We start from the raw sequence: 25,076 nt of genomic DNA on the forward strand, positions 1-25,076 counted from the left end.
GGAGGAAGCAGGCTCCCTGCTGAGCAGAGAGTCCAATGCGGGGCTCGATCCCAGGACCCTGGGATCATGACCTGAGCCGAAGGCACAGGCTTTAACCCACTGAGACACCCAGGCACCCCGAGTTTACACTTTAGTAGGAGAAACAAAACAAAATATAACAGAAGACAATCTATGATAAGTGTCCTATTATTTATAAAAAATTCTGGAGTTTATAAGAAGGAACTAAGCAATTCTAGCTAGAATAAGGAAAGGCCTCAGGAGAGAAGAATCCGAATCTGGGGCTGGAATCCAAAAGATGGCAAGGATTTCCCAAAGTGAAAGAATGTAGGAGGAATTTAGGGGAAAGGCACAGTACAGTCTGTGCAAAGGAGCGAAGACAAAGAGGTACATGGTATGTTTACAGTGACAGATTCTAATTGGCAAATTAAACAATTTAAATAAGAAATCAGAAAAGAAAAAGTGGATAGGTAGACTCAATCAGATGATGAAGAGCTTGGATACCTGGCTAAAAAGTCTAAATTGTATTTGGAAAACTAACAGCCAATGAAGCTTTAGGGAGAGTGAGTATTAAAAAAAAAAAAAAATCACAGATAGCTATGTCCATGGTAAGGGCTAATGGTGGCTACACCTGCCTGATCACAAGCTGGCCCAGCCCCGTCTTGAACCTCATCTTCTACTCCCTTTCCTTGCTCCTTCTGTACATCAAATGCCCAGTAGCATAGCTACACATTGCCCTATCCAAGAGGCTCCTTCACCTCTCCACATCTTTGCACATTTATAACATGGAATGCTCTTGGGGCTGGCAAGGTTCTAGGTATTTCCAAGGCCAATCTCAAATGGTCTCTATCTTTGTAAAGCCTTTCCTGCTGCTAAAAGCATGAGCAATTCCTACCTTTATGCTCTTATCTGAGCATTTATCACTCTGTTGGAACTGTTAGTCACACACACACACACACACACACACACACACACACGGCAAGCTACTTAAAGACGGAGACTGGATATTAATGATCTTTATAATGCTATAATGTCCAATAAAGTTTAAAGTTTCATTTTCCCTCCTGCCTGTGTATACCCCCCCATTCCTCTATTACAATATTCTTTTCCTTGTTGTCTACTCGTTCTTCATCCCTCATCATAAATTTACTGATCCAAAGAAGCCTTCCTGACCCAAAGACTAGGTCAGGTTCCTCACAGTTAATAGACTTACAGCACCATGAATCTTTTTTTCATAGCAGTCACAGCAGTTTTTATTTTATTTTCATTTGTGTGATCTGACTGTCTGTCTCCCCTACTGTTCTTTAAGCAACCCCAAATCAGAACCCCTGTCTGCTTTTTTGCTCACAGTTCAATCTCCAGCACTTAGCATAAGATAAGCACATTAATATAAAATGTGAACAGCTAAAAATGTTGCTGGAACCCACAGATTTAAGGGCACAGCTCTGGAATCATTCTGCTGGCTCAACTACATGAAGTTAGGCATTTAGGCATTCTAAGAACATTTCATCATCTATAAAAATAAGACAATAATAGCAATTCTCTTTCAGAGTTGTAAAAATTTAATGGATGTAGAATTCTTACTACAGTAGTTGGCACATGCAAGTTCTCTATAAAAGTTACATGATAACTACTGTTATCATTCTGTGTCATTGTTACTGATGTCATGATTACCAGCATTGCTTCAATACTGATTGGCCATAGCTGAAGGGCTTTCTTATGTCGGCAGAACAGAAGCATTGGTTGAGGGGAGTTACACCAGTGGCTTTGGATGAATGGCACACAGGATCAATTGGTAGCAAACTGAAGTTTATTCCTGCGCATGCAGCAGTGGGAACTCAGTATCAGCAAGTAGCCAAAAAACAAAACAATTTGTTTATCTGGAGGAGGGCTGGACCAGTAGAAAGAAATATATGATTGCATTCTAACTATATCTTAAAAGTTATTCTATCGAAAGACTGCTTACACTTACCATTTTTATATTACTTGAAATATGCTCGCTATTATATTTTGTATTTGCCTTTTAAGTACATAATATTTAAATTTTTCAAAATATCTTTGGTTCATTCCTTAAAATGTAAGTATTATGTAATACTTGCTTTTACATTTATCATTTCCTGTTAAATTTATCATCTGTCAGATATAAATTAAGACTTCTAAAATCCTCGTTAGACTATTGTGAGATTCCATGACCATCCTGCTTAAGTTTTTCAAACCAAGGTCAACAAGTAGAAGAGATTTAAAAAATGCATGTGGGGGCGCCTGGGTGGCTCAGTGGGTTAAAGCCTCTGCCTTTGGCTCAGGTCATGATCCCAGGGTCCTGGGATCGAGCCCCGCATCGGGCTCCCTGCTTAGCAGGGAGCCTGCTTCCTCCTCTCTCTCTCTCTCTGCCTGCTTCTCTGCCTAATTGTGATCCCTGTCTGTCAAATAAATGAATAAAATCTTAAAAAAATAAATAAATAAAATAAAAAATAAAAATAAAAATAAAAAATGCATGTGGAGCTAAGTAAGGGATTGCCCTTTAAGATGAGGAAATGCTAGCAGAAATATCTCCAGTACAATGGAAGAAATTTGGACTCTTCAGCAATCTTACACTACAGTTTATAGTGTTTACCCCACTGTATCTGCAGTTTTTACTCATCTTGGGAAGGGGGGAAGGGGGAAGAGATTTTGTGAACAATCTCTCTAAGGAAGCAAATAATTACAATTCTAGATCTATCAATAACAACTTATTTTCACTGTTGGCCTATTTTATAATTCAATTTGTGGATTCAAAAGTTCTCCTCTACACAAAAATATGTTACACACAAAAATATTATTTTTAAGGGTGCCTCGGTGGCTCAGTCAGTTAAGCATCTGATACAGAGTAAAATAGTTCATACATACTTTCTTTAGAAATTTAGGTAAATGCTACAAATATCAGTTAAGTGTTTAGAAATGTTAAAACTACCTAACTATCCACTGTTTTTGTTTATAACTCATCCTCCTCCTCCATGTTAGGAAAATCACTGGCAGCAGCCATTAGATAAGGTACAAAAGATTTAACCGAAGCTAAGTAAAGAGAGGAAAAGTGATGAAGGACTAGGCTTGACTTTGCTAATGCCTAAAGGGACAATAGTAATACCTAGTGTACCAAAAACGAATTTTAAATTAACTTAGAATAAATTTGAAAAACTCCCATATCTATTATTAACATTTTCTCAACCATACTCTTCTCTAAAGGATGATACTTCTGCTAAAGACAGACACTTTGTGCTGAGTGATTGCTTTTTCCTGGTATCTCTAGAGTGAGGGCCTCAGGCTTCCTTCCGAAGGGGCAAGAGGAGGGGGAGGGGAAACAGGGTGGAAGGAGACTAACTGGAGTCCACTTAGGGCCTTCATAATTCCTAGTGGCAGATCAAATGATAATGTTAGGACAGGGAATACTTTGGGAATATCATAGTGCTTTAATAATCTGAGTAATTTCTTTCTCCAATTTACAGCTAAGGATTTTTTAAATGTAAGCTAAAGTAATTAACTCTATTGTCTTAAAATCTTACTCTGAAAACATTTTTTTTTAGTTTTTCATATAATGTTCAATGATTCACTAGTTGGATATAATACCCAGTGCTCATCATATCACGTGCCCTCCTTAATGCCCATTACCCAGTCACTCTATCCCCCCCACCTACCTCCCTTTCCACAACCCTCAGTTTGTGAAAACATTTTCCAATATTTTATGAGAATTTTCAAAAATCATTCAGATTTTGTTAATCTGAGTAACAGAATGTATGTCAAACATTGAATCTCATAGGAAATTCTAGACTATCTTTACCAATACTAATGGTTTAATAGTGACCAGATATTTTTTACAAGTAATGGCAGAAAGGATGGAAAAGTGGTCAACACCTAACAAAGCAAGTCCCCAAACATTATCTCTTAACATTTTTAAAAATCAGAATGTCTTTACAAAAATAAACATGAAAACCCTAAGATAAAGAATATGTACTGAAACAAATGTCCACGTTTCTTGGCCTGTCATTCATTTCAACTACTTAAACAATTATTTCCCATTTATTATGAAGTTCATTTTAGGAGAAAGAAAATCTAGAAATTAAATCATTCATGAACTGGATAGACAGAATAACACACCATGAAAACAAGTAGCAATATCCCAAATGATATTACTTCCACAAATGAGCCTTATACTTTTGAACAAACATGAAGTCACTTAGAGCCATCCAAATTCATTATAAAAATAATTTTCTCTGTGCAAGTTTAAAAAAATTTTGCAGAAAAAAACAGAGTCATAAAAGGAAATCACTCAACCTTTCAACTTCATACATTAAAATTTGTTTGAGGCAGGAGAAAAAAAGCATAGTACACATACCAAAAAAATCCCATTTTTTAAAAGTAGGCTTTTGTTTGTTAATATTTTTATTTTAAACCTACAGTGACACTAAGATACTAGATTATTCCAACAATAAATATCAATACTAGATTTAAATACTTAATAATAGCCTTGATGTTCTATGAATAACTTGCTACCTAAATGTATATGAAGTAAGACCACAGAATTGAAAGATTTGGTATCCTAAGCCTTTCCCCAAAGCAAAATTTTAGTGATAATTTAAACCTTAAATAAAATGTCAATAAATATTTATATTAATTAATTAATTAAACAGAAACTGAAATATTCTGTTGTAAAACACATGTAAAATAAATCACTTGCTATAAATTTTAATGTCAATAATGCATGGACCAGCACATTAATTACAGACTTCATACCAGATCCTAGTTATTGAGAATCTGATATATCTACTTTTATTAATAGAAACTTGGGAAACTTTTCTATATATCAACAAATTTTTCATATTGTGAAATCTAATTAATCAAGTTATCCAAGACTGATAACAAACTCATAGGATTAAATATCATTGCTTTTTAAGATCTGCAAGACTATAAAAATAAAATAACGTGGGGCGCCTGGGTGGCTCAGTGGGCTAAAGCCTCTGCCTTCGGCTCGGGTCATGATCCCAGGGTCCTGGGATCGAGCCCCACATCGGGCTCTCTGCTGCATAGCAGGGATCCTGCTTCCTCCTCTCTCTCTGCCTGCCTCTCTGCCTACTTGTGATCTCTGTCTGTCAAATAAATAAATAAAATCTTTAAAAAAAAAAAATAAATAAAAAAAAATAAAATAACGCTTTTCTATAGAAAAACAGTCTGGAACATTTTATTGAAATATAAGATTTTACGGGACGCCTGGGTGGCTCAGTTGGTTAAGCAGCTGCCTTCGGCTCAGGTCATGATCCTAGCGTCCTGGGATCGAGTCCCACATAGGGCTCCTTGCTCCGCGGGGAGCCTGCTTCTCCCTCTGCCTCTGCCTACCACTCTGCCTGTGCTCGCTCGCTCGCTCTCTAACAAATAAATAAATTAAAAAAAAATTAAAAAAAAATTTAGAAATATAAGATTTTAAATAAAAATGCATCCTAGATTTGAAAATAGTATTGTTCTCAGAAGTCTTTTAAAAGTATTTATGTGCTTGGAAATATCATGTGCCAAAGGACACTATATCTTAGAATCTTTGAAAAGATACTCTTTTAAGACTACCATTATTTCAAATATTTTACTTATTATTTAGTGAGAACTATATGGTTTACTAAAATAGAATTTAAATACTTGAAAAGATAGCTTAAGAGCAAGTTCAAATAACCTTAAAGATTAAATATTTAATGATTCATAGTAAATCATAATGACTCAATCACCAAATTAGAACGAAATATCAACATTTTTTTCAAATTATCTAACTTCATAATAAAATATTTGTCCACTGATATTAATAGCCTAAGAGCTGCATAGCATTTTTTCCCAAATAGCTACCTATAATGCTTATTATTACTGAAAGTTTAGACCAAAGAGGAACAAGAGAAAATGTAACCAGTTAATGTCTTCTTATATTTACAGGCAATCCTGTAGAACATTTCTTTCTTTTTTCCTACCAGCAGTTTTTCCTTGCTAAATCATCCCAACCACCATTCCTACTTCCTTTACACTGTTGAGTTCTGAGAAATAAGCCACAATTCAGAAACCCCAAATGATGCTAAAAGAAAAATAAGTATACCAAAAGCAGATAAAAAGAGTAGTATTATTTTAAAAATCTATTTAGTGATCTTTTTTGGCTTCCTCTAAAAAAACAACAGCATGTATGTAAACTGAGGTATAGTTGTTTGAAAACAAATATTTTAATGCATAAAACACATGAATTCAATAAAATATTTCCATGAATATTTCATACATGCATAAAACTTTGATATCTTATTCATTTTGAGATTCACTTCCATCCTATCTGTAGCTAACCAAAAGGGAAGTCACATGACTTACACAATGAAAGAGAAAGAACAGTTTTCTTTCCTTTCCTTTCTACAGGAAGAAACAAAAGCTCAGTATTAGCTATCCAAGGCTAATGGGTGGGGCCTGCAAGCCAAAAAGCTGTAATGGATTGAGGTTAATCTTAATGGGGGCCCACTCGAACCTTCTGAAAGCATCAAAAATGTGAAAACGGCAACCAAAGCTTACAGAAAATAAGAAGCATTTAATCTAAGTTAGTTTTCACATCTAGAAAGTTCTATAGGGACCTAATTCAGTTTATAAACAATGTTGCTGCTTTTGTTGGGATAAAATCACCTAACTGTGATTCCCTATACAGATACACACACACCATCCCCCACCAGCACACAGATACTTCACAAGCTTCTTGAATAAATAGGAGTATCCAATGTCCAGGGTGATGGGTGGTCCTGAGGTCCTGAACCAGAGCTGTATACTTTTAAGGGATGCTGAGATAAGAACAAAGTGTTTTGTGTTTGTTTAAACCTGGCTCTATATTTAAAGTCTTCACACCATTATTGATACAGTTCATAAACTTGTACTCTAATTGATTCAAGCAAATTTTAACTGTCAGCATAAATACTGGAAATTAAACATATCAAAACAAAATAAATACTTTGGGATTTATTCTAGATCTGATTGAAATTAACTAATTCAATTTACTTAAAAGTAATCACTACATTTCAAAGCTGTAAATTCTCAACCCAAGATAGAATATCGTTATCATCACACTTTCACTACCAAGAGTTCTTTTATAATATCTTATGAAATAACATGTATTTAAATAAAATTATATACACCGAGTAAGTTGAAATGCAATGAAAAACTTCTAAATTAGTGAAATTAACCCATGCTGAGTCACAATCAAGCATCAACTGTTATGCCCATTTTTATACACCAGGCTTTATTATGAGTCTAATAGAAAGAGATTTTTTACAGAGCAGAAAGGCAGGATTTACAAGTGGCCCAAGGAAAAGATAAGCAATGAATAGTTCTGACCCCAGCTTCTCTGGCTTGATCAAGTGGGTCTGCAACCTGAGCCAAAGGGCGCAAATTCCTCACCATTCAAAATTCTTCAATGGCATGGGGGAGGAAACAGTGAAAGGGGCAAACGTGCAAATCCAACTGTCCTTAGATTTAGTATTCAACTAAAAATTTTAATTAGAGAGTTAAGTAAATGAGCTCAATACTGTGTGATTAAACTTGGGATTCATAGATTAACCACTCCTAAAAAAGGGAAGCTTTAGTTACTTATTAAAAATGGAAAAAAAATTATTCATTTATCTTCTTAAATGTGTGACTTAAACAGAATTGTGTTAGGTATGTGTCTCTGACATAATTTAATCTATTTAAGGAAGTTGTTGATAGTGGAATTAGTCTCCAAGTACCAGTGTTTCCATATCATAAGCAAAATGATATATTATTAAAGTCATACTTCGGTAAAACAGTTGAAAGAATTCATTTCAAGCTCCACAATATATCAAAGATCCATGAAGTTTTTAAAGCAATAGGTAGAACCTGTGTTGTCAGACTTCTGTTACAAACTGAACTAAGTATAAAGAATTCCCCTGAATGAAGAAAATGTTAAGATAAAAGAATTTAGGCATTATAGTATCTGGGAACATTCTAGCTACAATCAGTAATGGTCTAGGCAACTGCTTACAAAGCCTAAGGAAATAAATGGTCATGAAGAAATCATGGCCAGAGTAAAGTTAATTTGAATTTTACATAGAGTCTTTAGATAATACAGCGCAATAAAACTGAACAAAAATCTTGAAGTTTTGAGCAAACTGAGAAGATTTTGAAATAAATGCCAACTTTAAGACTAACAAAGTAATAAATTAAAGTGGGTTTTGATTTTAAAAAGTAGACTGTTATAACAAAATGTTAAAGCAGTTAGTAAAAGTTAAGTGTGTTATTAATAGCACAGTAAAATGATTCTAAACATTGGTAAAGAAAGTTTCTACATAAGAAATCTGAAAACTATGTATTTTAAGGCTGATAAGAAATCACTGTATTTAGCTCAAAATTTGAAAGCTAACATTTATTATTTTATCATAGTTGCCCCCAATTTAAATGGGAAGAAGCTGGATAACTAGGTTTCATTAAAAAGTAAATGGTTATGGGAAAAATGATCCACTGCTTTTATACCTTGTATGAAAAGAATGAGAATTGGAAAAATCTTATTTAAAAGTTTGCTAGAAAGAAGGAAATAATATGTAGCAAACTGGAGAGCAGAACTCTTTATCACCCAACATGGTTTACAGCTACTATGTGATCAATAAAAAAATACTTGAATAAATATTGAACCAGAAATTTTTCTAGGGTAACCATTTTCTTACAAGTTAGTACTTTTACACAGTAAACCATCTTATCAATTAACACCTCTAAGACTGTTTACTCAGTTGAGATAGAAATTCATTAAATTTCTAACAAGAAATATGAGTATCAGCAAGCCTAATTATGCCCTTTAAGTAGGCAATGAGTTTACATTACATTGCATGAAAAAGTACCATAAGGATAAATGAAATTAACACAGAAGATCAGTGAAATGCATACTAATTAATCTCACTTTCACAAACATAGAAACTACTAGTGAAGAAGCAAGCAGAAATAACTCTGAGAGAAACAAAAAAAAACATCCAAATCAAGTGTGGACTGTATTTGATAAAGGATACTGAATTGTAGTTTATGTCTAAGGTGACAAAGTTAAAAAGGGCCAGGTCAGTTAACCAGTTACTATGACATATCAGTAATCATATAGAACAACTAAACTTCTTGTCTTCAAGGATGAATGACTATAAATAGACACAAGGGAACTTTTGGGGGAGATGAAATGTTCCATATCATGACTGTGGTGGTGGTTACATAATTTGTCAAAACTCATCTAACTGAAACTTTAAGTTGGTGAATTTCATTCTATATAAATTATATCTTAATAAGCAGAGAATGCCAAAAATAAATGACATGAGCTTACTATCTTTTAAAAATTTTAACAGTTTACATGATGAGAGTATTAATAAAAATATAGTGCTCAAAATAGAAATTAAAACTAAAACCCAGTATTCTTATATTCTTAAATTATTTTCATGTATACTACCACAATGAGCCCTTTCCCTAACTCTGAAAAATGGGGAGGAAAGATATTAGTGAACACATTTCACCTATAGGAACACTGAAGCTCGAAGGAAGTGACTAGCCAAAACTAAGAAAACCACCAAGCAGCAGAGCCAAATCCAAACTTCCATTTCTGATCCTTTATCCCTTAGTCTACCACACCACCACTTCTTAGTAATATTAACTATGTACAACAAACATCACCGAGTGCTTACTATCTCCCAGGCTCAGTGCTAAATGCTTTACATGTGTAATAACATTTAATCCTCATAATAACCCTATACAAAAGTGGCTACTGTTTTGTCCCCTCCCTTTATGGGACCCTAGACACTGACAAGATAACTCACTTCCCCTACAAACAATGAACTGGGATTTGAATACTGATCCATTTGACCAGAAGCTATACCACTATATAGTACCTCACAAAGATTAAATACTTAATTATACAGCAAAAGGTATTAAATTGTCACAGCAGGTCTATTTAAAATAATACTTTTTCTTTAGCTTATACTTAAGAATATACAAACTGGATATGTACAACTGAATAGTCACATAAAATCTCATGATAAAACAAACTATTAAAACAACCTGTATAACTAATTCATTTCTAAGTCTCAATTTATATCCTGTATTTCAAACAATATTAAACAATATGACATAAAATTATAATAAAATGCTTTGTAGCTCACTGTAATAGAAATTAAGCTGTTAACACTATACAACACATTTTCCCCAATTTTAAAGAGACCACATTAAAGAAGATACCAATTTAATTTTCTACTATGAATATATGCCACTGAAAATAACTTATCTGTGATTTTACTGTGCTAGGTTATATTTTAGTTTATTTATTAAACACACACTTGCTATACAATTTTTATAACAACCTCAAAAGTTAGGTATTTATTACTCCAATTTGCTGCAGGTTATAAAAAGATAAGACAAGACTAAATCTATCAAATATCTATAAATCTTAGGTTAGACAGCATTTCCAAATTGTCAAATATTTAGACACTGGGGGGCTCTGTAATTTTCAGATAATTTTCCAATTTGTTGCTAGATGGAAAATAAGACAATCCTGATATATCAAAATGCAATATAACAAATACTTTTGTTACTCATTCAATAGAAGTACTCATTAAAAGATAAGTTCTAAATGTACCCCAGTGAGCTACAATATATTCTTGAATATGTTACTGTTAACTTTTCAGTATTAGAAACTGTTATAATCAAATTATTTTAGAGAAGAATATAAACCATTTAAGTTTCTTATGGACTGTATATGTTATAATGTCATAACCTACAGTAACTGTATATTGAACAAGCTGAATTTCTTGTTACTTAAAATTCAGTGAGAAATATCTCAAGATGTAATTATAGAATTGATAATTTAAAAACTATTTCACATGTAGTTCCAAATCAATACAAGAGAATATCATATTTAAAGTAATATATTTCCAGCTTAATTAATCAGAAATAACCTCACTTTATTTGTTTAGGTTATACTTGGATTAGAAATAAAAACACAGCACACCATATTTTTAACTAGTAACTTTTAGGTTAATCACAATACCAAAAGAACTACTCAGTTAAGATATATAAAACTATCTGTAATTTCTGAACAGAAAGAATTCTGGCAAGTTTAAATAATAAGGCTTTCTTGCTGCCCCAAAGCAACAAAATTTACAATGATCTCACTTTTTATCCACCATGTTGAATGTAGGCAACAAAATAAGTTTTTAACTTCCTATTAAACCCAAGAACTCTAAGATTCTGTTAAAGGTAGGTTAAAGTTGTTATACTAAATACTTGTAAGTGGTTTCTCACTTATTTGTTTAAAAAACAATTCTTTGATTTATTGCCTTCATTTTTTGTGAATAGTCTTAAAAAAAAGAAAAATAAAAAAAGAGGAAAATATTTAAAACATACAATAATCTTTATTCATTTTTTATTGAAGTATAGTTAATATGCATCAATAGTCTTTAACATGAGGAAGACTATTTTAAACATGTGGCCAATTCACACTTCATGTTTAAATTGAATTAGGATAAAAATATCTTTTAGAAGTAAACAAAAACAAAACAAAAAAAGGGTCTTGAAAATGGACCAGCATTTGAAAATCAGAAGGAAATTATCTAATATCTTTTAAGACAATAAAAGTCATAAAATTTTGATTTAAATGTCTTTACACGTAATTTTATGGTTAAATAGCTTTAAAGCATTTCATTTGGGATTCTTCCAAATTGGTCAACTCAGCAAATCATCTTGAAAATCTGGTAGTTTTAGGAACCATTTTCAAAATAGTAAAATGTATAACTCACTAACAAATGAGCTATAACTGTTAAATGGTATTTTTATAATTGCTAAGATTTTGCTTTATCTAAATAGTTTTTGACACTGACATTTTCAACAGCCCCAAGAATAATAATAACCACAATTATTTTCCATGTGAAAAATGTTTTCATGCTAAACTATGATAAAAATAAAGATGGCTAATAAATTGGTGATGAAATATTATGAAAAAAATCATTAAACAAGAACATTCTGGTGTAAATTTGTTTTCATAAATTGCATAATTAATAACCACTGAGACATGAACTCTCTGCTACATCAACTGAACTCTGTATAATAAAATTTTCATATATTTAAAACTATTCATCATATATTTAAAACTATTCATCTCCAAAAGTTTTCATATCCTATACTGTTAAACAAAAATGCTTTAAATTTATCTCAGTTATACTAATTATTCTTATTTCTTCGATTTCCATTGCTTTGAGATATTTTCTGAGCAAAGTAATAAAAGGAACATAAAAAATATCAAATTGTTGTAACATGGACATTTGAGTTTTTCATTAGGATCAAAGTATAAGTCAGAAATAAAGAGTATAAGAAGAAAACATCAATACATGGAAGGTAAATTAAGAATTCAAAACCAAATTATTAACAAATATTTAAGCCTAATCAAGTAATGGTAGCTAAATTATAGACATTTTGAAATTACACTTTTCTCTCTGGAAAAAAAAAATTCTTACATAAACAGTGAAATAAATGAAATACATTTATGTTAAGAATTCTTTATACCACACTGATGGCAAAGAATTACAGATATATAACTGAAAAAGCAAAGAAAATATTATTATGCAAATGAGCTGAAGAGAGGAAAATAAAGAGAATGGATTCTGCACCCCACCCCCAACAAAATAAATTTACTTTTTCTTATTAGGTAAGAAAATGACTTTGGAAATAAATACCAAAATTTATGTAAAGAAAAACTTACATGATAATGAACATCAATAAGTAGTTATTAGGGAACACTGCCCTTCTCCAAAAAGATCTAACTTTACCACGTGAACTAAACTATCATTAAATATTTAAGTTCTGTCAAAGTTTATAATATTTCAAAAGGTTGTAAGTGACCTCTCCAGGTAATTTAAACATGTTATCCCACAATCTAATTGTGGATGCAATTTTTTTGAACTTATCAGTAATGATAAACTAAAAGAAATATTAATTATTAGCACTTACAAAATAATTGTACTCTCACTAATGAAATCACCTTAGTAGCAACCTAGACTTACAAATCTGTATTAACCATGTATGTATATTCTTAATTCAATTAAGAGACAAATCTCCGTGCTTTGCACTGGACTCTCAAATAAGAAATTCCTACAAACGTATCTTATTTACAAACTAAATCATCATCAAGATTTTCCAATTTTAATTACTAAATATCTTAAGGAACAACTCAAAACAATAAGCTGTAACAAAATTCAAAAACATAGTATCTTATATTCTTTTAAGTTTTTAAAAGTATTATTAAATGCTATCAAGTTTCCGTATTAACGTGTGTCAAAATACACATATTCATTACCAGCCCATAATCATATGATCATTTAAATCACAAGTTAATATTAGGAGACTGTCATTTTTAAACTACCAATGGTCACATAACATTCTCAAATAGCAGAATCTCAGTGCATTTATCAAAAAGTCTAAAGATTTTTCAAGTACAGCACCTAAGTCATGTTTATTTTTGAGATGTTGGTGACACCACAGAGACTAGAAGAAAATGTGATGGTATTCTTGCCAACAAATTTTAAGTAGAATTATGTTAACTATGAATGTACAGCTCTATTTTAAAACTACACATTCATGTATTCTCATTTCATAGCAACTAAATTGTTCTTAATGTGCAATTCTTTGCAGTAGAGATTTTTTTTGTTATTCCTGTTTATTTTTATGTATTTTATTTATTTATTATTGAAGTATATATAGCCAATAATTTTTAAAGAAAAAAAGTTCCTGGGAGCCATGGCATGAACTTTTAAATATTATGTCAAACTAAATCATTTTTTTATTTCCCCAAATATATACTATTAAAAATGTTTCGTAATACTTAAAAAATGCCTAGTGACATATGTATGTCTAAAGACTAAAAAAAAAAAAACACACAAAACTATTCCATGTACTTAAAATAATGAGTAGATATCGGTCCAGTTGAACATTTAAAATTCCTAATTATCAACAATGCTTATTCTTCCATAACAAAATAGTATATAGACATAATGGGGGGAAATCTAATTTTAATTACACATTAAACATAGTATGTGTTCAAAAATTCTCATACAGTAAAAATGGCAGTAAAATAGTAATTTAAAAAGTATTTTAAAAACTTTTGTTAAATGGTCCTGAGCTGCAACCTGATTGTGTAAGTGATGCTGACATCATGCCTGCAGACATCATTTATAAACATCTAATTATTGCAATTGCTTGGCTAAAATCTGTAGGATTCCTGCCTTGTTCAAAACAATTATTCATATGATTTATATGCAATTTATGTGAGTCCCAATGTAAGAGAAACTCCTCTACCAAGGCATCTAAGTCAATAAGAAAAAAAAAAAGCAACTGAAATAATTTTCCCCTAGGAAAAAAGTGAGATATGCTTCAAAAAACGAATACTGTGGCCATCAAAAAAACTCCCTGAAAAATCATTTTCTAATTTTAATTTAAAGAGTATCACTGCTCTGGTTTTTTACATCACAAAAATTCTAATACTTAAGTTTTATCGACTTTTTTACATACTTCTTCCTAAAAATGTAAGAATACAAATATATACATTTTATGAGAATTTTTCTCATACACCATTTTAATACTGTTTTATTAGTAAATATGTGATTTGTAACATAAGATTAAAGCAAGTTTAATATTAATAACCAACATCTGTACTCTAGAAACTCTTCACTATCTGTAAATAAAACTTTTCTAGCAACATAGTATTTCATAATTCAGTGGATACACTTGAGTTTAGCAACATATAACCATTAAACAGCTTAAATTTGGATTAATTGTGGTTCTAAACATTAATACTGGTTAATGAAATGTCTAATATTTGAATGTATTAAAAGGTAAACACAGGAAACCAAATTATAACAAGGTGTGATCAAAGAAGAAAAGGGCTATTCTTTTTCATTCATCTATAAAACAAATTTATGAGATCGTAAAGAACAATTTAACAACCTCAAGAAGGTTCAAAGTGGGGAAAGCCAGAGCCTGAGAGAAAATGGATTTGTCAATGATTTCAGTCATTCAGTATAGGTAGGGAAAAAAAAGCAGAAAATGTAGGTTCATTTTGCAATATAAAGTAGGGGGCATAAAATCCAGTAGCCTGTCTATGGACTTCTATTTATGTATTTAAACCTTGTTTCAATTCACAGATTATGCTGATCCTTCCACATGTAAACAGCCAATATTGATGGCAAGGCCCTTAGGAAAGGAAAACACACACCACACAGCAAGGTCAGGAAGCTACCAACCACCACAGGACAACAGATCAAAACAGAATGGTTTCATATGTTTCTATTGTTTATATACTTAATTTGAAGATGATATTCCTTGGGGAGTATAGGAGGTTGTAAATATTATCAGGAACATGCAACACAGTATCAAATAAAATATATACATTTCATGCAAATATACTAAGTATTTCCTGCATGTATCTGCCAGTCAACCTACAGTATTGAGAGCACTTCATTCAATTTCTTAAACTTAATGTCAAGCCAATATAAACCTCTTTGGTCTTAAATCCCTTTACTCCTTAGAATTCCTTACAGAGAATTACCTTCTTTCAATGAAATAATCAAGCTCACAAATTGTAATTTTTTTCTTTTTACTAGATTAAACAGTAGAGGAGTGAAAATGGAAGAGGTATTAATTCACTTGTTTCCAGGTTAAAATTTTGAAAATGATAAGCAATGACATTCTGTTTGGTATTTAAGCATCTTACAAAATTACAACACGATATAAGCAATGGTGGAAATTTATTCAAAGTAGCAGAGGAGAACATTTTAAACATACAAACTAGAGCCACAGCTGGCCACATGTTTTTTTGAGTTCAGTTTCTTAAAGAGACAGTATCCTTGAACCTATGCCCTAAAAGGGAGCACATTTCCAAAATGCCTGATTACCAAACATCTTCTCTTGGCATTTCTTCAAACCCACAGTAGGCCAACAGTGTTCTATTTTATTTTACTATAAAATCAAATTATTTTTATTTGACTCTACAAATGACTCTCCGGGAAGCAGAAACAAATAAATAGGGGAAGCTACAGCGACTAAAGATACCAAAAGTAAGGATACCCAGAGATTTCCTATAATAGCAATTTTTTTAAACTTAAAATGATCACTGTCTCTTCATTCATTTCCCTACTCATTCACTCTGCCCAGGCGACAGAGTATATTGTAACCGGTAACACCGGAAGCCACACTACAGCAGTTTCGCTGTCGAATGAAGAGGGGATCTTGCTAATAAAGTCAACCAGCACCATAGCAATGAAATTTCAAAGACTTCGTTTTCTGATTAGGATAAGATACACAGTAAGGGGTCCGTACACATACCCTAAAAACCGGATTAACTCAGGATGGTAAGGAAGATTTTCTTTTTTAGTGTATGTCCATTGACAAACCTACTGACCAACTTCGGCACATGGAAAAAGAGAGAAAGCGGGGGGGGGGGGGGGGTAGTGTAAAGAAGTTTGGCTTACTTGGTGTACAAACACATCGACTGGAATTTCCAAGGGGCTTCCCTCTCGGTTTATCATGGAGATGAATCCAAATCCCATTCGCACATTGAACCACTTACAGTGGCCAGTTCCGTGCAGAACCTGGGATTCTTCCTCTGCCTGCTCCGGCAGCTTCCCGGGCTCTTCTCCACCACCTTTGCTTGCCCCGCCTGAGTAGAACAGGACAAAAAGAGTCAGTTAGTCTGGATTCCCAAACTGTTCACTGAAAGAGAAAGGGGAAAAAAAACAAAAAAAACAAAAAAACCCAAACAACTGATTGGGGCGTGGGGGGAAGAAATTGAAACTCAAAAAAATGGTTGATTCTTTTTTTCTACAGAAAATATTTAAAAGGAAAGGGTTAAAAGGGGGAAGCGGGGGAGGCGGCAGCCACACTGTTCTATCGATCACATCAACTTCCACTTTTCTGTACATACGTGTACTTTTTCATTTAACTCCATTTTCCAGCCACATATTACAGTACAGCATGCGATATTTTACTTGCATATTGCTGACTTAACACTGATCCCATTTACAAAGAGAATATTTCAGCGAAACTATTCTCTCCTGAGGGCACGAGGAGGAACGAGAAATCCTGAAGATGGTTAGAACTAGTTAGTGCACATGCGGCAGCAGCGAATCCAGGGTTATTTGCACTGTGCATTCCCCTCCCCCCCAATAACTTTCAATTAAAGTTGGGGTGGAATGGGGGAGGGGGCAGGTGTATAAAAGTTTTCTTGGGCTCACTAACTGAAACTGCGCTTAATCACACTCAAACAATTCAAACAATAGCCCACTGAAAGCTTTTCAAGTTGTGAATCAGTGTGGGCGGTACAAAACATTTTTGGAGATCTATAACAATAGGTTGCAGAAAGCCCCATTGCGCGATGGGGAGCGGGGGTAATGCCCAGTATTGGGGTAAAAGGGGAAGGGGGGGACAAGCAAAGAAGGGTGGGAAAGGGGGAGGGTGGAGAGAAAGGAAGAGAGAAAATCACAGTAAAACAATAGAAAAGAAAATTAACCTTCGGCCATGTTGCCCCACGGGCCCTCAGCTCCAAACTCGTGAGATGAAAAGTTTCCCTTTGGAACGGAGTGATCTTCTGCATCAATCTAACATCTTGATTTTGTGCGATCACAAATTTAGCTCGCATGGTCTAATGTGCTTTCCCTCTTTTGATTTTTTTCTCTTCTCTCTCCAGTTTCTGGCCCCCTGAGCCACGTGACTTTGTCAATTACATGCTTTCTTGCTACTAATTTCACCTCGGATCCTTAAGGGGCTGGCAAGAGGAAGAGATAACCAATCGCCATTTCATCTATGCTGACATCAAAATAATTTATGAATGAACATGAAAAACTCAAACATGTTATCTTAAAGAGAATTTGAGACGCTTCTTTACGATAAATCAGAATGCTGATTTCGTGCTTTTACTTAAACACAATGGAGGGTCCCTATGAATCGTCGATTTAGAAAAACGGCAGTCATATATGTGCACACGCGTGCCTTACACACAAGCCTGTCTAAATAATCTCATTTAGGGGGGAAAAGCCATTTAAATAAAGCAACCGATGTTACGCTTTTTTCCCCCCTAAGAAGTCAGCTGCTCCATAGTAGTAAACCTGCCCGGAGTGCAAATTCCATATTTAATTCAATTCTTAGAGGAAAATATGTAATTTACAAACGATCTAATTAAACCTAATTACATCTCCACGAAACTTTGGATAATAGTAACATACACACACAATAAGACGAAAGCGTACAATTACCTGATCGTGCCCAGAAATTTTTTTCAAATTTAAAATAAGACCCTACCGGAAAAATCGCTAGCACCTTCACGTACTCAAATTATGTTTAGGTTTATCATTTCTGAACATTTTGAAGGGGGAATTGTACTTCACAGGTTTCTCCGCCATCTCTTTCCGGGGGAGGAGATGTGATTAATGACTTCCTAAATAACAGACCAGTTTTCCAGCCTAACATAGAGTGAACCTCAATCAGCAGCGATTGTTCCCCAAGAGCAAGACGACGTAGGGCAGGGAGGGGGAGGGGAGCGCCAGGCAGGGGAGGTGAAGAGGAGCCGCCAGCACAGGCGGCTGCAGAGCCAGAGAATGAGGTGGGGGAGGAAAAAAAAAAAAAAGCGGTGGCAGGCGGGGGGAGGGGAAAGGAAAGAGGACAAGTGGGAGAAAAAAGGTAAATTCATATCACATTGATTGGACCCTGACATTTAAAAAGTCCACTACCAATGGACAGATGAGTCAAATAAACGAAAATGTAATAACGGATTAGGCTCCCACTGTCCCTTCTCTGGCCTGGCCCCAGTTTCAAAATGCTTATCCTTTACCTTTCAAATTGATTCAAAGGATCGTTGATTACTAGATGCTGACTCCAATATTACCGCCCTCATCGAATACAGTAAATACTATGGATCAACTAGAAATGCTTTACTTCCTTTAAAATATAAAATACAACCCGTTTTTGAAACCTTAAAACGCCCCACCACTCTTTCCCCTACCATACCCCCCATTTTCTTAAACAAGCAGTTTACGGAGAAACTGTACAGATACCACTTCCCTTGGGCAAAGCTACTGAGTTGACCCTCCCCCACCTTACCCGCAATCCCCCTCCCGGCTCTTCAAACATGACTACACTCCTAACTCCAGCCACTGTTTCTCACAAACTAAAATGTGGGGATTCTGAATCTAAAAGCATTTGAAAACCCACAGAATGCACCTATTTACACCTCGTCCCCATATTAAATAACTAAATATAAATTCATACTAATTGGTTTAGAACTGAAATAAATGGGTGTACGTAAATACGGTTTTTTCAGCCTTTTTTGGTAAAAGGCTTCAATCAAGACTGATCAATTTGGAAAGATTTTTCATGCTTATTTCTTTTGTTGCTTCCCAGAAAAGGAGGTAAAGCTTTCTCATTTTATTTACTTTGGGGAGAATAACCATGTTCTAGCTGGTAGGGAGGGAAGCAAAAATGTAAAAATCCAAATGATTTTGCAAGAGTAACAAAAGTGCTCAAAAAATTTATTTGCTAACAAAACATTTTTAGGCATTAATTACGCTGACCTATAATGAAGTAACTTTAACGATGGCATTTCAGGTTAAACATTTTACATAAGACTGAAATACAAAAAACTAATTTAAAATAAGTTATTTGTTTTTTATATCTTAAATGAGAGAATTACTTTTAAAAATCAACATCTGATAAAAAAATTAACATCTGAAAAAATCAACATCTGGTAACAAAGAAAGACAATCTGAAAAAGTATTCATGGAAATTAAGGGTAAGTGCCATTATTAATTAAAGTAATTATCATAAAATTCATAGACCAGTATAGTCTAGTGTTGTCACCAACACACATTTATGGTAAACAATATTTTATCTGTAAGTTTATTTTTAATTAGAAGATAGTTTAATCATCATAAAAATCAGAAACAATATATAGGTGGATTCTGAAACCCTTGCTAATTGTTAAATTTGATGAGATTCAAATCTATCAATCTATATATAAAAACTGTGAAATACCATAACTGAACCACATTGAATGGTATGGTTATGAGAATCAGAGCCTCGCCTGATTGGAGGCCTCCAGTATTAGTGGAATTAAGGTAGGGTTCACTGGACTGGTCACTGGTGTCAGAGGTTATCGACTCATTCATTTCCTGAGAGGGACATCAGCCTTTCAAGTTGTGTAGAAGGCTTTTTCCAACTGGGAACTCTGAGAAATCCTCTAACATTCATTCACAAAGAATTTAAGCCAAATACGTGTACATACCTGGGGGGGTGGGGAGGAAAGACAGAGGGAGAGAAGAGGAGAGAAAGAGTAAAAGAGGAGGAGGGGAGCAAATTGGGAAGGGAGTGAAGGAAGGAGACACAGTGAGACAGAAAATATCACTATTTCAGGGATATGGCATTGTCATTTGAATAGATTCATCTTTTCTGCCTAAGATCCTTTTATAAAACTGACCATAATCTCTTTAAGCTCTAAGAGTGCTTCTTTCACAGAAAATAGTCCTATGAGTCTCTTAGAATGCTTTCCAATTTGTCACCTTCCTGAAGTCTTCTGGTTTTAATTTTTTTCTCATTTCCTACTTGTTTTTAGTGCCAGAAAGACCTGGGTTTGACTCAAAACGCATGTTTCGTGAAAGCCAAATCTTTTAGTAGCTTGATTTATCATCGTTCTTTCAAAATGTTTCAAAAATGAGTTCAAGTAGTTACAAAGAATCATCAACACACTGGGGAGAAAAATTAAGGAATTAACCTATCATATGCCTGTTCGTCATCACAATCTAAGATCTCTTCTTCATTTAAAAAAATGAGGTACATATTTTATTGGCTGTTTTCTTTCTTTCTTTTTTTCCCCCCCAAAACTCCAAGAGTACAATGCAAGGCGCCTAAAGAGGTGCCAGAGCCACCAAAGTTGCTGTCAACTATAAGCAATGAGTGACTTCTATTCCAGCAGAAACAATGCTTCGGTTCTTCTTAAAACTAGGAGGAGGGGCCGTGGCACTGCGGCGAGCGACTCCACCAGCGCTCTCCTCCCGGTAAATAAGGACGGGGTCTGCAGCCCCAGCGCTGCCTTCGCAGCCGCGAATCTTCCCGCGCAGCTTGCGCCCCAGGGTCGCCAAGACCCCCAGGCCAGCGGATCCGCCCTTCCCCTCCACCTCCCGCCCCAGCAACTTCCTGTCCCCTTTCTCTCCCCAGTCACCTTTCCCTTTATTCATCACATCCCCACCTCCTCTCCAGAAGTCAAACCCTTCCAAAGAGGCTGGTGATTTCTCACTAATAAGGGCTTTTAAATTTGTCATTTTGTCCCCAAGAACACTAAACAAAAGAAACCCTAGCCTTCACTATTATGAAGGCAACACTTGGCACAATCTTCTTTTACTGCATTTCCAGATGTATGGCACTTATAATTTGGTCCCTTTATCTGTGAGATGTCAGACTCTCTGCTATCTAAGAGAAGTGAAGTCAAAGGGGAGCGCAATCAGAACCCGAGATTGACCACCCCCCCCCACACACACACACACTCCCCCATCAAGTCAAACCTAAAATGGAGCTGTCTTCAGACAGAACTCTGGCGCCGTCCTTTCGGGAAGCCGGGAAATGTGGCAATGCGCCTTTGGAGACCAGGAAAAGACTTACACAGGGAAGGGGGTGGAGGGGCAGCTAGGGACCATTTTAGGGAACCAGCGCTGGAGCCCGGAGTGAGGTTTCCCGCCCAAAAGCTGCGCACCCACACGTCGGGCAAACTGTTCCCGATCCCTCCCACTCACTGCGTATCAGTAAACTACTCGCAAATTACTTTTCTTGAAATTGTTACAATACGGAGTCAAATGAAAGAGTACTTGCCTGGGTGCACTGGTCTTACAGTAGAGGCACTTCAGAATTGGGGGAGGGGGGTAATTTTGTTTTTGTTTCCAAAAAGCAAAATTCCGTTCTCATTTAATTTCCTTATCTGGAAGCAAGATGCTCTGGCTTAAATACAATTGTTCCAATTTGAGGATTTTTTGATAATTTTTAGACAGCTGTAAAAATCTCTTAAATTTTTTCCTTAAATATCTTTACACATTCCGCAGGTATAATTAAATTACAGAAAAACAGGAATCGATTAGCATAAAGCTGAAGTTTTCCAGATAAATTGCCTTCAAATTTCAAAAGCAAATAACTTTCTTTCCTTTTTGATCAGTTATCTTTCAGCAAAATATTTAAAGCAACACAATTAATTCAGAAAAGGAGTATTATTTTAAGACCACCATTTTGTAGAAACTTTGCTTTTAAAAAAACTGGACTAGAAAAAAATCCTATTCTATTAACATACTTCTCCCCCAATGAAAAGGAGAAATATAAATTTTGTTATTATTCCTCCCAAATATTTTCTGAATTGTGCTTAAAACTTCCTTAAATGATTTTAATTGGAACAGAAATAGGTTTGAAAGATCATTTGGTGATAAGCATTACATTACTTTGCCCAAAATAGCACAAAAAGAAGCTTCATGTTTTATTTGAAAAAATGAGTTATATTTTTCACCTACAATACTTGAACATGTGTTTTTCATAATTTAAGAATTTTTTGCAGTGAATATTTTCAGTTTGTAGAAATTACACTAAATAATGTAAACATACAAGTCTTTCCCTGTAATGAATGAAAATTTATTCTTTAAAACTTAATCTCATCAAAAGAAATAATAAGCTGAAATAAGAGTATAGACTGCTTCCAAGTTATTTCTTTAATATCTTCACTTTGGGTTTATTTGCAGGAAGGACACAGGTAGATGGAAAATGGAAAGGAAAGAAGAGAGCAGGAGTAAAAGATTAGGCAAGTGAGAAGAAATCTTCAGGCTTTGAAGATGTCTACATGAGAAGCAAATCTGAGGAGAAAAAATATCTAACTATATACTGAAGACCAGGGTTGCCTGGCTTGCTCAGTTTGGTAGAGCATGGGACTCTTGATCTTGGGGTGGTGAGTTCAAGCCCTATGTTGGGTGTAGAGATTACTTAAACTAAATAAAACTCGAGAAGGGAAGGAAGGAAGGAAGGTAGGTGGCAGGAAGGAAGGGAGGAAGAAAGAAAGAGGGAAAGGGAAAAGAAAAGGAAACTGGAGGTCAGAGTTCTGGTCCCATTTAATGACCTTATGACCATAGGCTAATCATTGACCTTCTCTGGGTCTCAGTTTCCTCATCAGCAATGTGAGGAGACTGAACCAGTCAATCTTCAAGTCTTTCAGCTTAAACATAATCTCTGGAAATAAACTTTCTTTTGGTCAAAGTGGAGCCTCTCCCTGGCCAACACTTTTTTAGTCACAAGGAAACACAGACATGAAACTTTATTGCAGTCACTTAACACGTTGGTGTTAACATTATTTCCCAACAGAAAAGAAAAAGGTCTCTGAACTGCCTCCAATTCGCCACCAGAGGAAAAAATATAACCAGTAGTAAGGAGCAACTCGTTGGTAAATGAAAATATTGTAGCAACTTTTCAGAATCTTCTCTTTCATGATACTCATTAAGAGCATCATCTCCATGTCAAAGGATTCACTCTAGGGAAAAGTAAAGTGTTTGTCAAATAGCACAGCCTATCAGTGGCTTCCTCATTAAAAATTTGATCTCCACTACTTCCTCTTGTTACATGCAATCTTATATTTAATAAATTTAATAATAGAATAACAGCTTTTTATTTGTACTTACTAATGCTCATAAACTCTGTCATATTACAGCTCTTAAGTATATTTTCAAAATAGTATTTATCAAAAGAAGACCCAAGACACTAAATTCAGCACAGCAGAAACCAAAATACTACATTATTATCAAATAGAATTATTACTGAAAAGTAAGTTTTCAGTTAATTTCAGTAATAAAAGGTTTACTTATTGGGGTGTCTGGGTGGCTCAGTGGGTTAAGCCTCTGCCCTCGGCTCAGGTCATGATCTCAGGGTCCTGGAATAGAGCCGGCATTGGGGCTCTCTGCTGAGCTCTCTGTCCCCCTCCCCCCCTGCCCCCCCCACCCGAACCGCCTGCTGCTCTGCCTACTTGTGATCTCTCTCTCTGTGTCAAATAAATAAATTTTTTAAAAATCTTTAAAAAAAAGGTTTACATATCAAAAGTCTAGGTTTTATAGTACACCTAAATAAATAAAAGGATATGTATTTTTTAAAGTCTAGGTTTAAATTGTTAAGAAGAGTTCATATGATTTATTTTTACAGTACAATGAGGAACAAACTTCATACATGTTCTTGAAAAGCGAAATAAATGGAGCTTCCAGATTAAGAAAATTTCCTGAATCCCTGAAAAATGTTTAATATATTGTGCTGTTTATGTTATGGTAAATTATCTGGAAACAGCACCAAGTGTTACCTTTAATTTAATTCAAACAGGTATCTCTAAGTTCCTATTTTGTTATGGGAGTTACAAAAATGATCAAGCCACAAATCTCCATAAGCATTTAAATATCTGTTACCTATCTTGCATGAATAACAGAAAAGGAAATCACAAAATCCAATTCTGCTAAAATAAGAAGGAAAAGGAGTTAATTAGAATATTTCTTCCACACAATTCTGGTGGGAGTATGAGTTTTTTATAGATGAAATCATCTGGAGTACAGTAGGATATGGTACCCTTCTTGCCAAAGTGGAGTCAAGTTTTCTTATATGCCCCCAGTAACCTTTTTATAACCTTAGTCAAGTTAAATATTTAATTGGAAAAAAAGTAAAGACTAACCTGGGGCTGATGAAACCTGGTTGAATGACCTCATCATCTTCTGAAGAACCTAAAATCAGAGAGCTCAAGTCAGTACTACATTAATTGCCTACATAATTGCCTCTTCTTCAGTTTAATGGCTTATTAGAAAGCAATAAAATGCTTAGGTGTTTGACTCTGTGAAGTGACCTGTAAACTTTTTTTTTTTTAACAATTTAAGACTCACCCAGCAAAATCACATAACCAATTGGCATAAACTTGCCTTTCATTCCTATTAAAGGACATTGGTTTAAAAAACATCTTAAACAAAACCATTAAGATTACTCTTAAT

The 25,076-nt window shown here is 34.4% G+C and overlaps 1 protein-coding gene across 1 annotated transcript in view; it reads right to left on the reverse strand.

Annotated features, from left to right (window-relative positions):
* LIN28B (lin-28 homolog B) overlaps nucleotides 1-24,803 on the reverse strand; it is a gene marked incomplete at both ends in the record, with an annotated part of 135,110 nt that extends 110,307 nt beyond the window's left edge. Inside the window, 2 exons of the mRNA XM_080805238.1 lie at nucleotides 16,524-16,711; nucleotides 24,767-24,803. Of these exons, the coding sequence (XP_080661364.1) occupies nucleotides 16,524-16,711; nucleotides 24,767-24,803 (225 nt within the window). The remainder of the gene's footprint in view (nucleotides 1-16,523; nucleotides 16,712-24,766) is intronic.
* Nucleotides 24,804-25,076: the final 273 nt, after the last annotated feature.

Source organism: Martes martes (assembly GCF_963455335.1).
Source record: "Martes martes genome assembly, chromosome: 6".
Lineage (NCBI taxonomy): Eukaryota > Metazoa > Chordata > Mammalia > Carnivora > Mustelidae > Martes > Martes martes.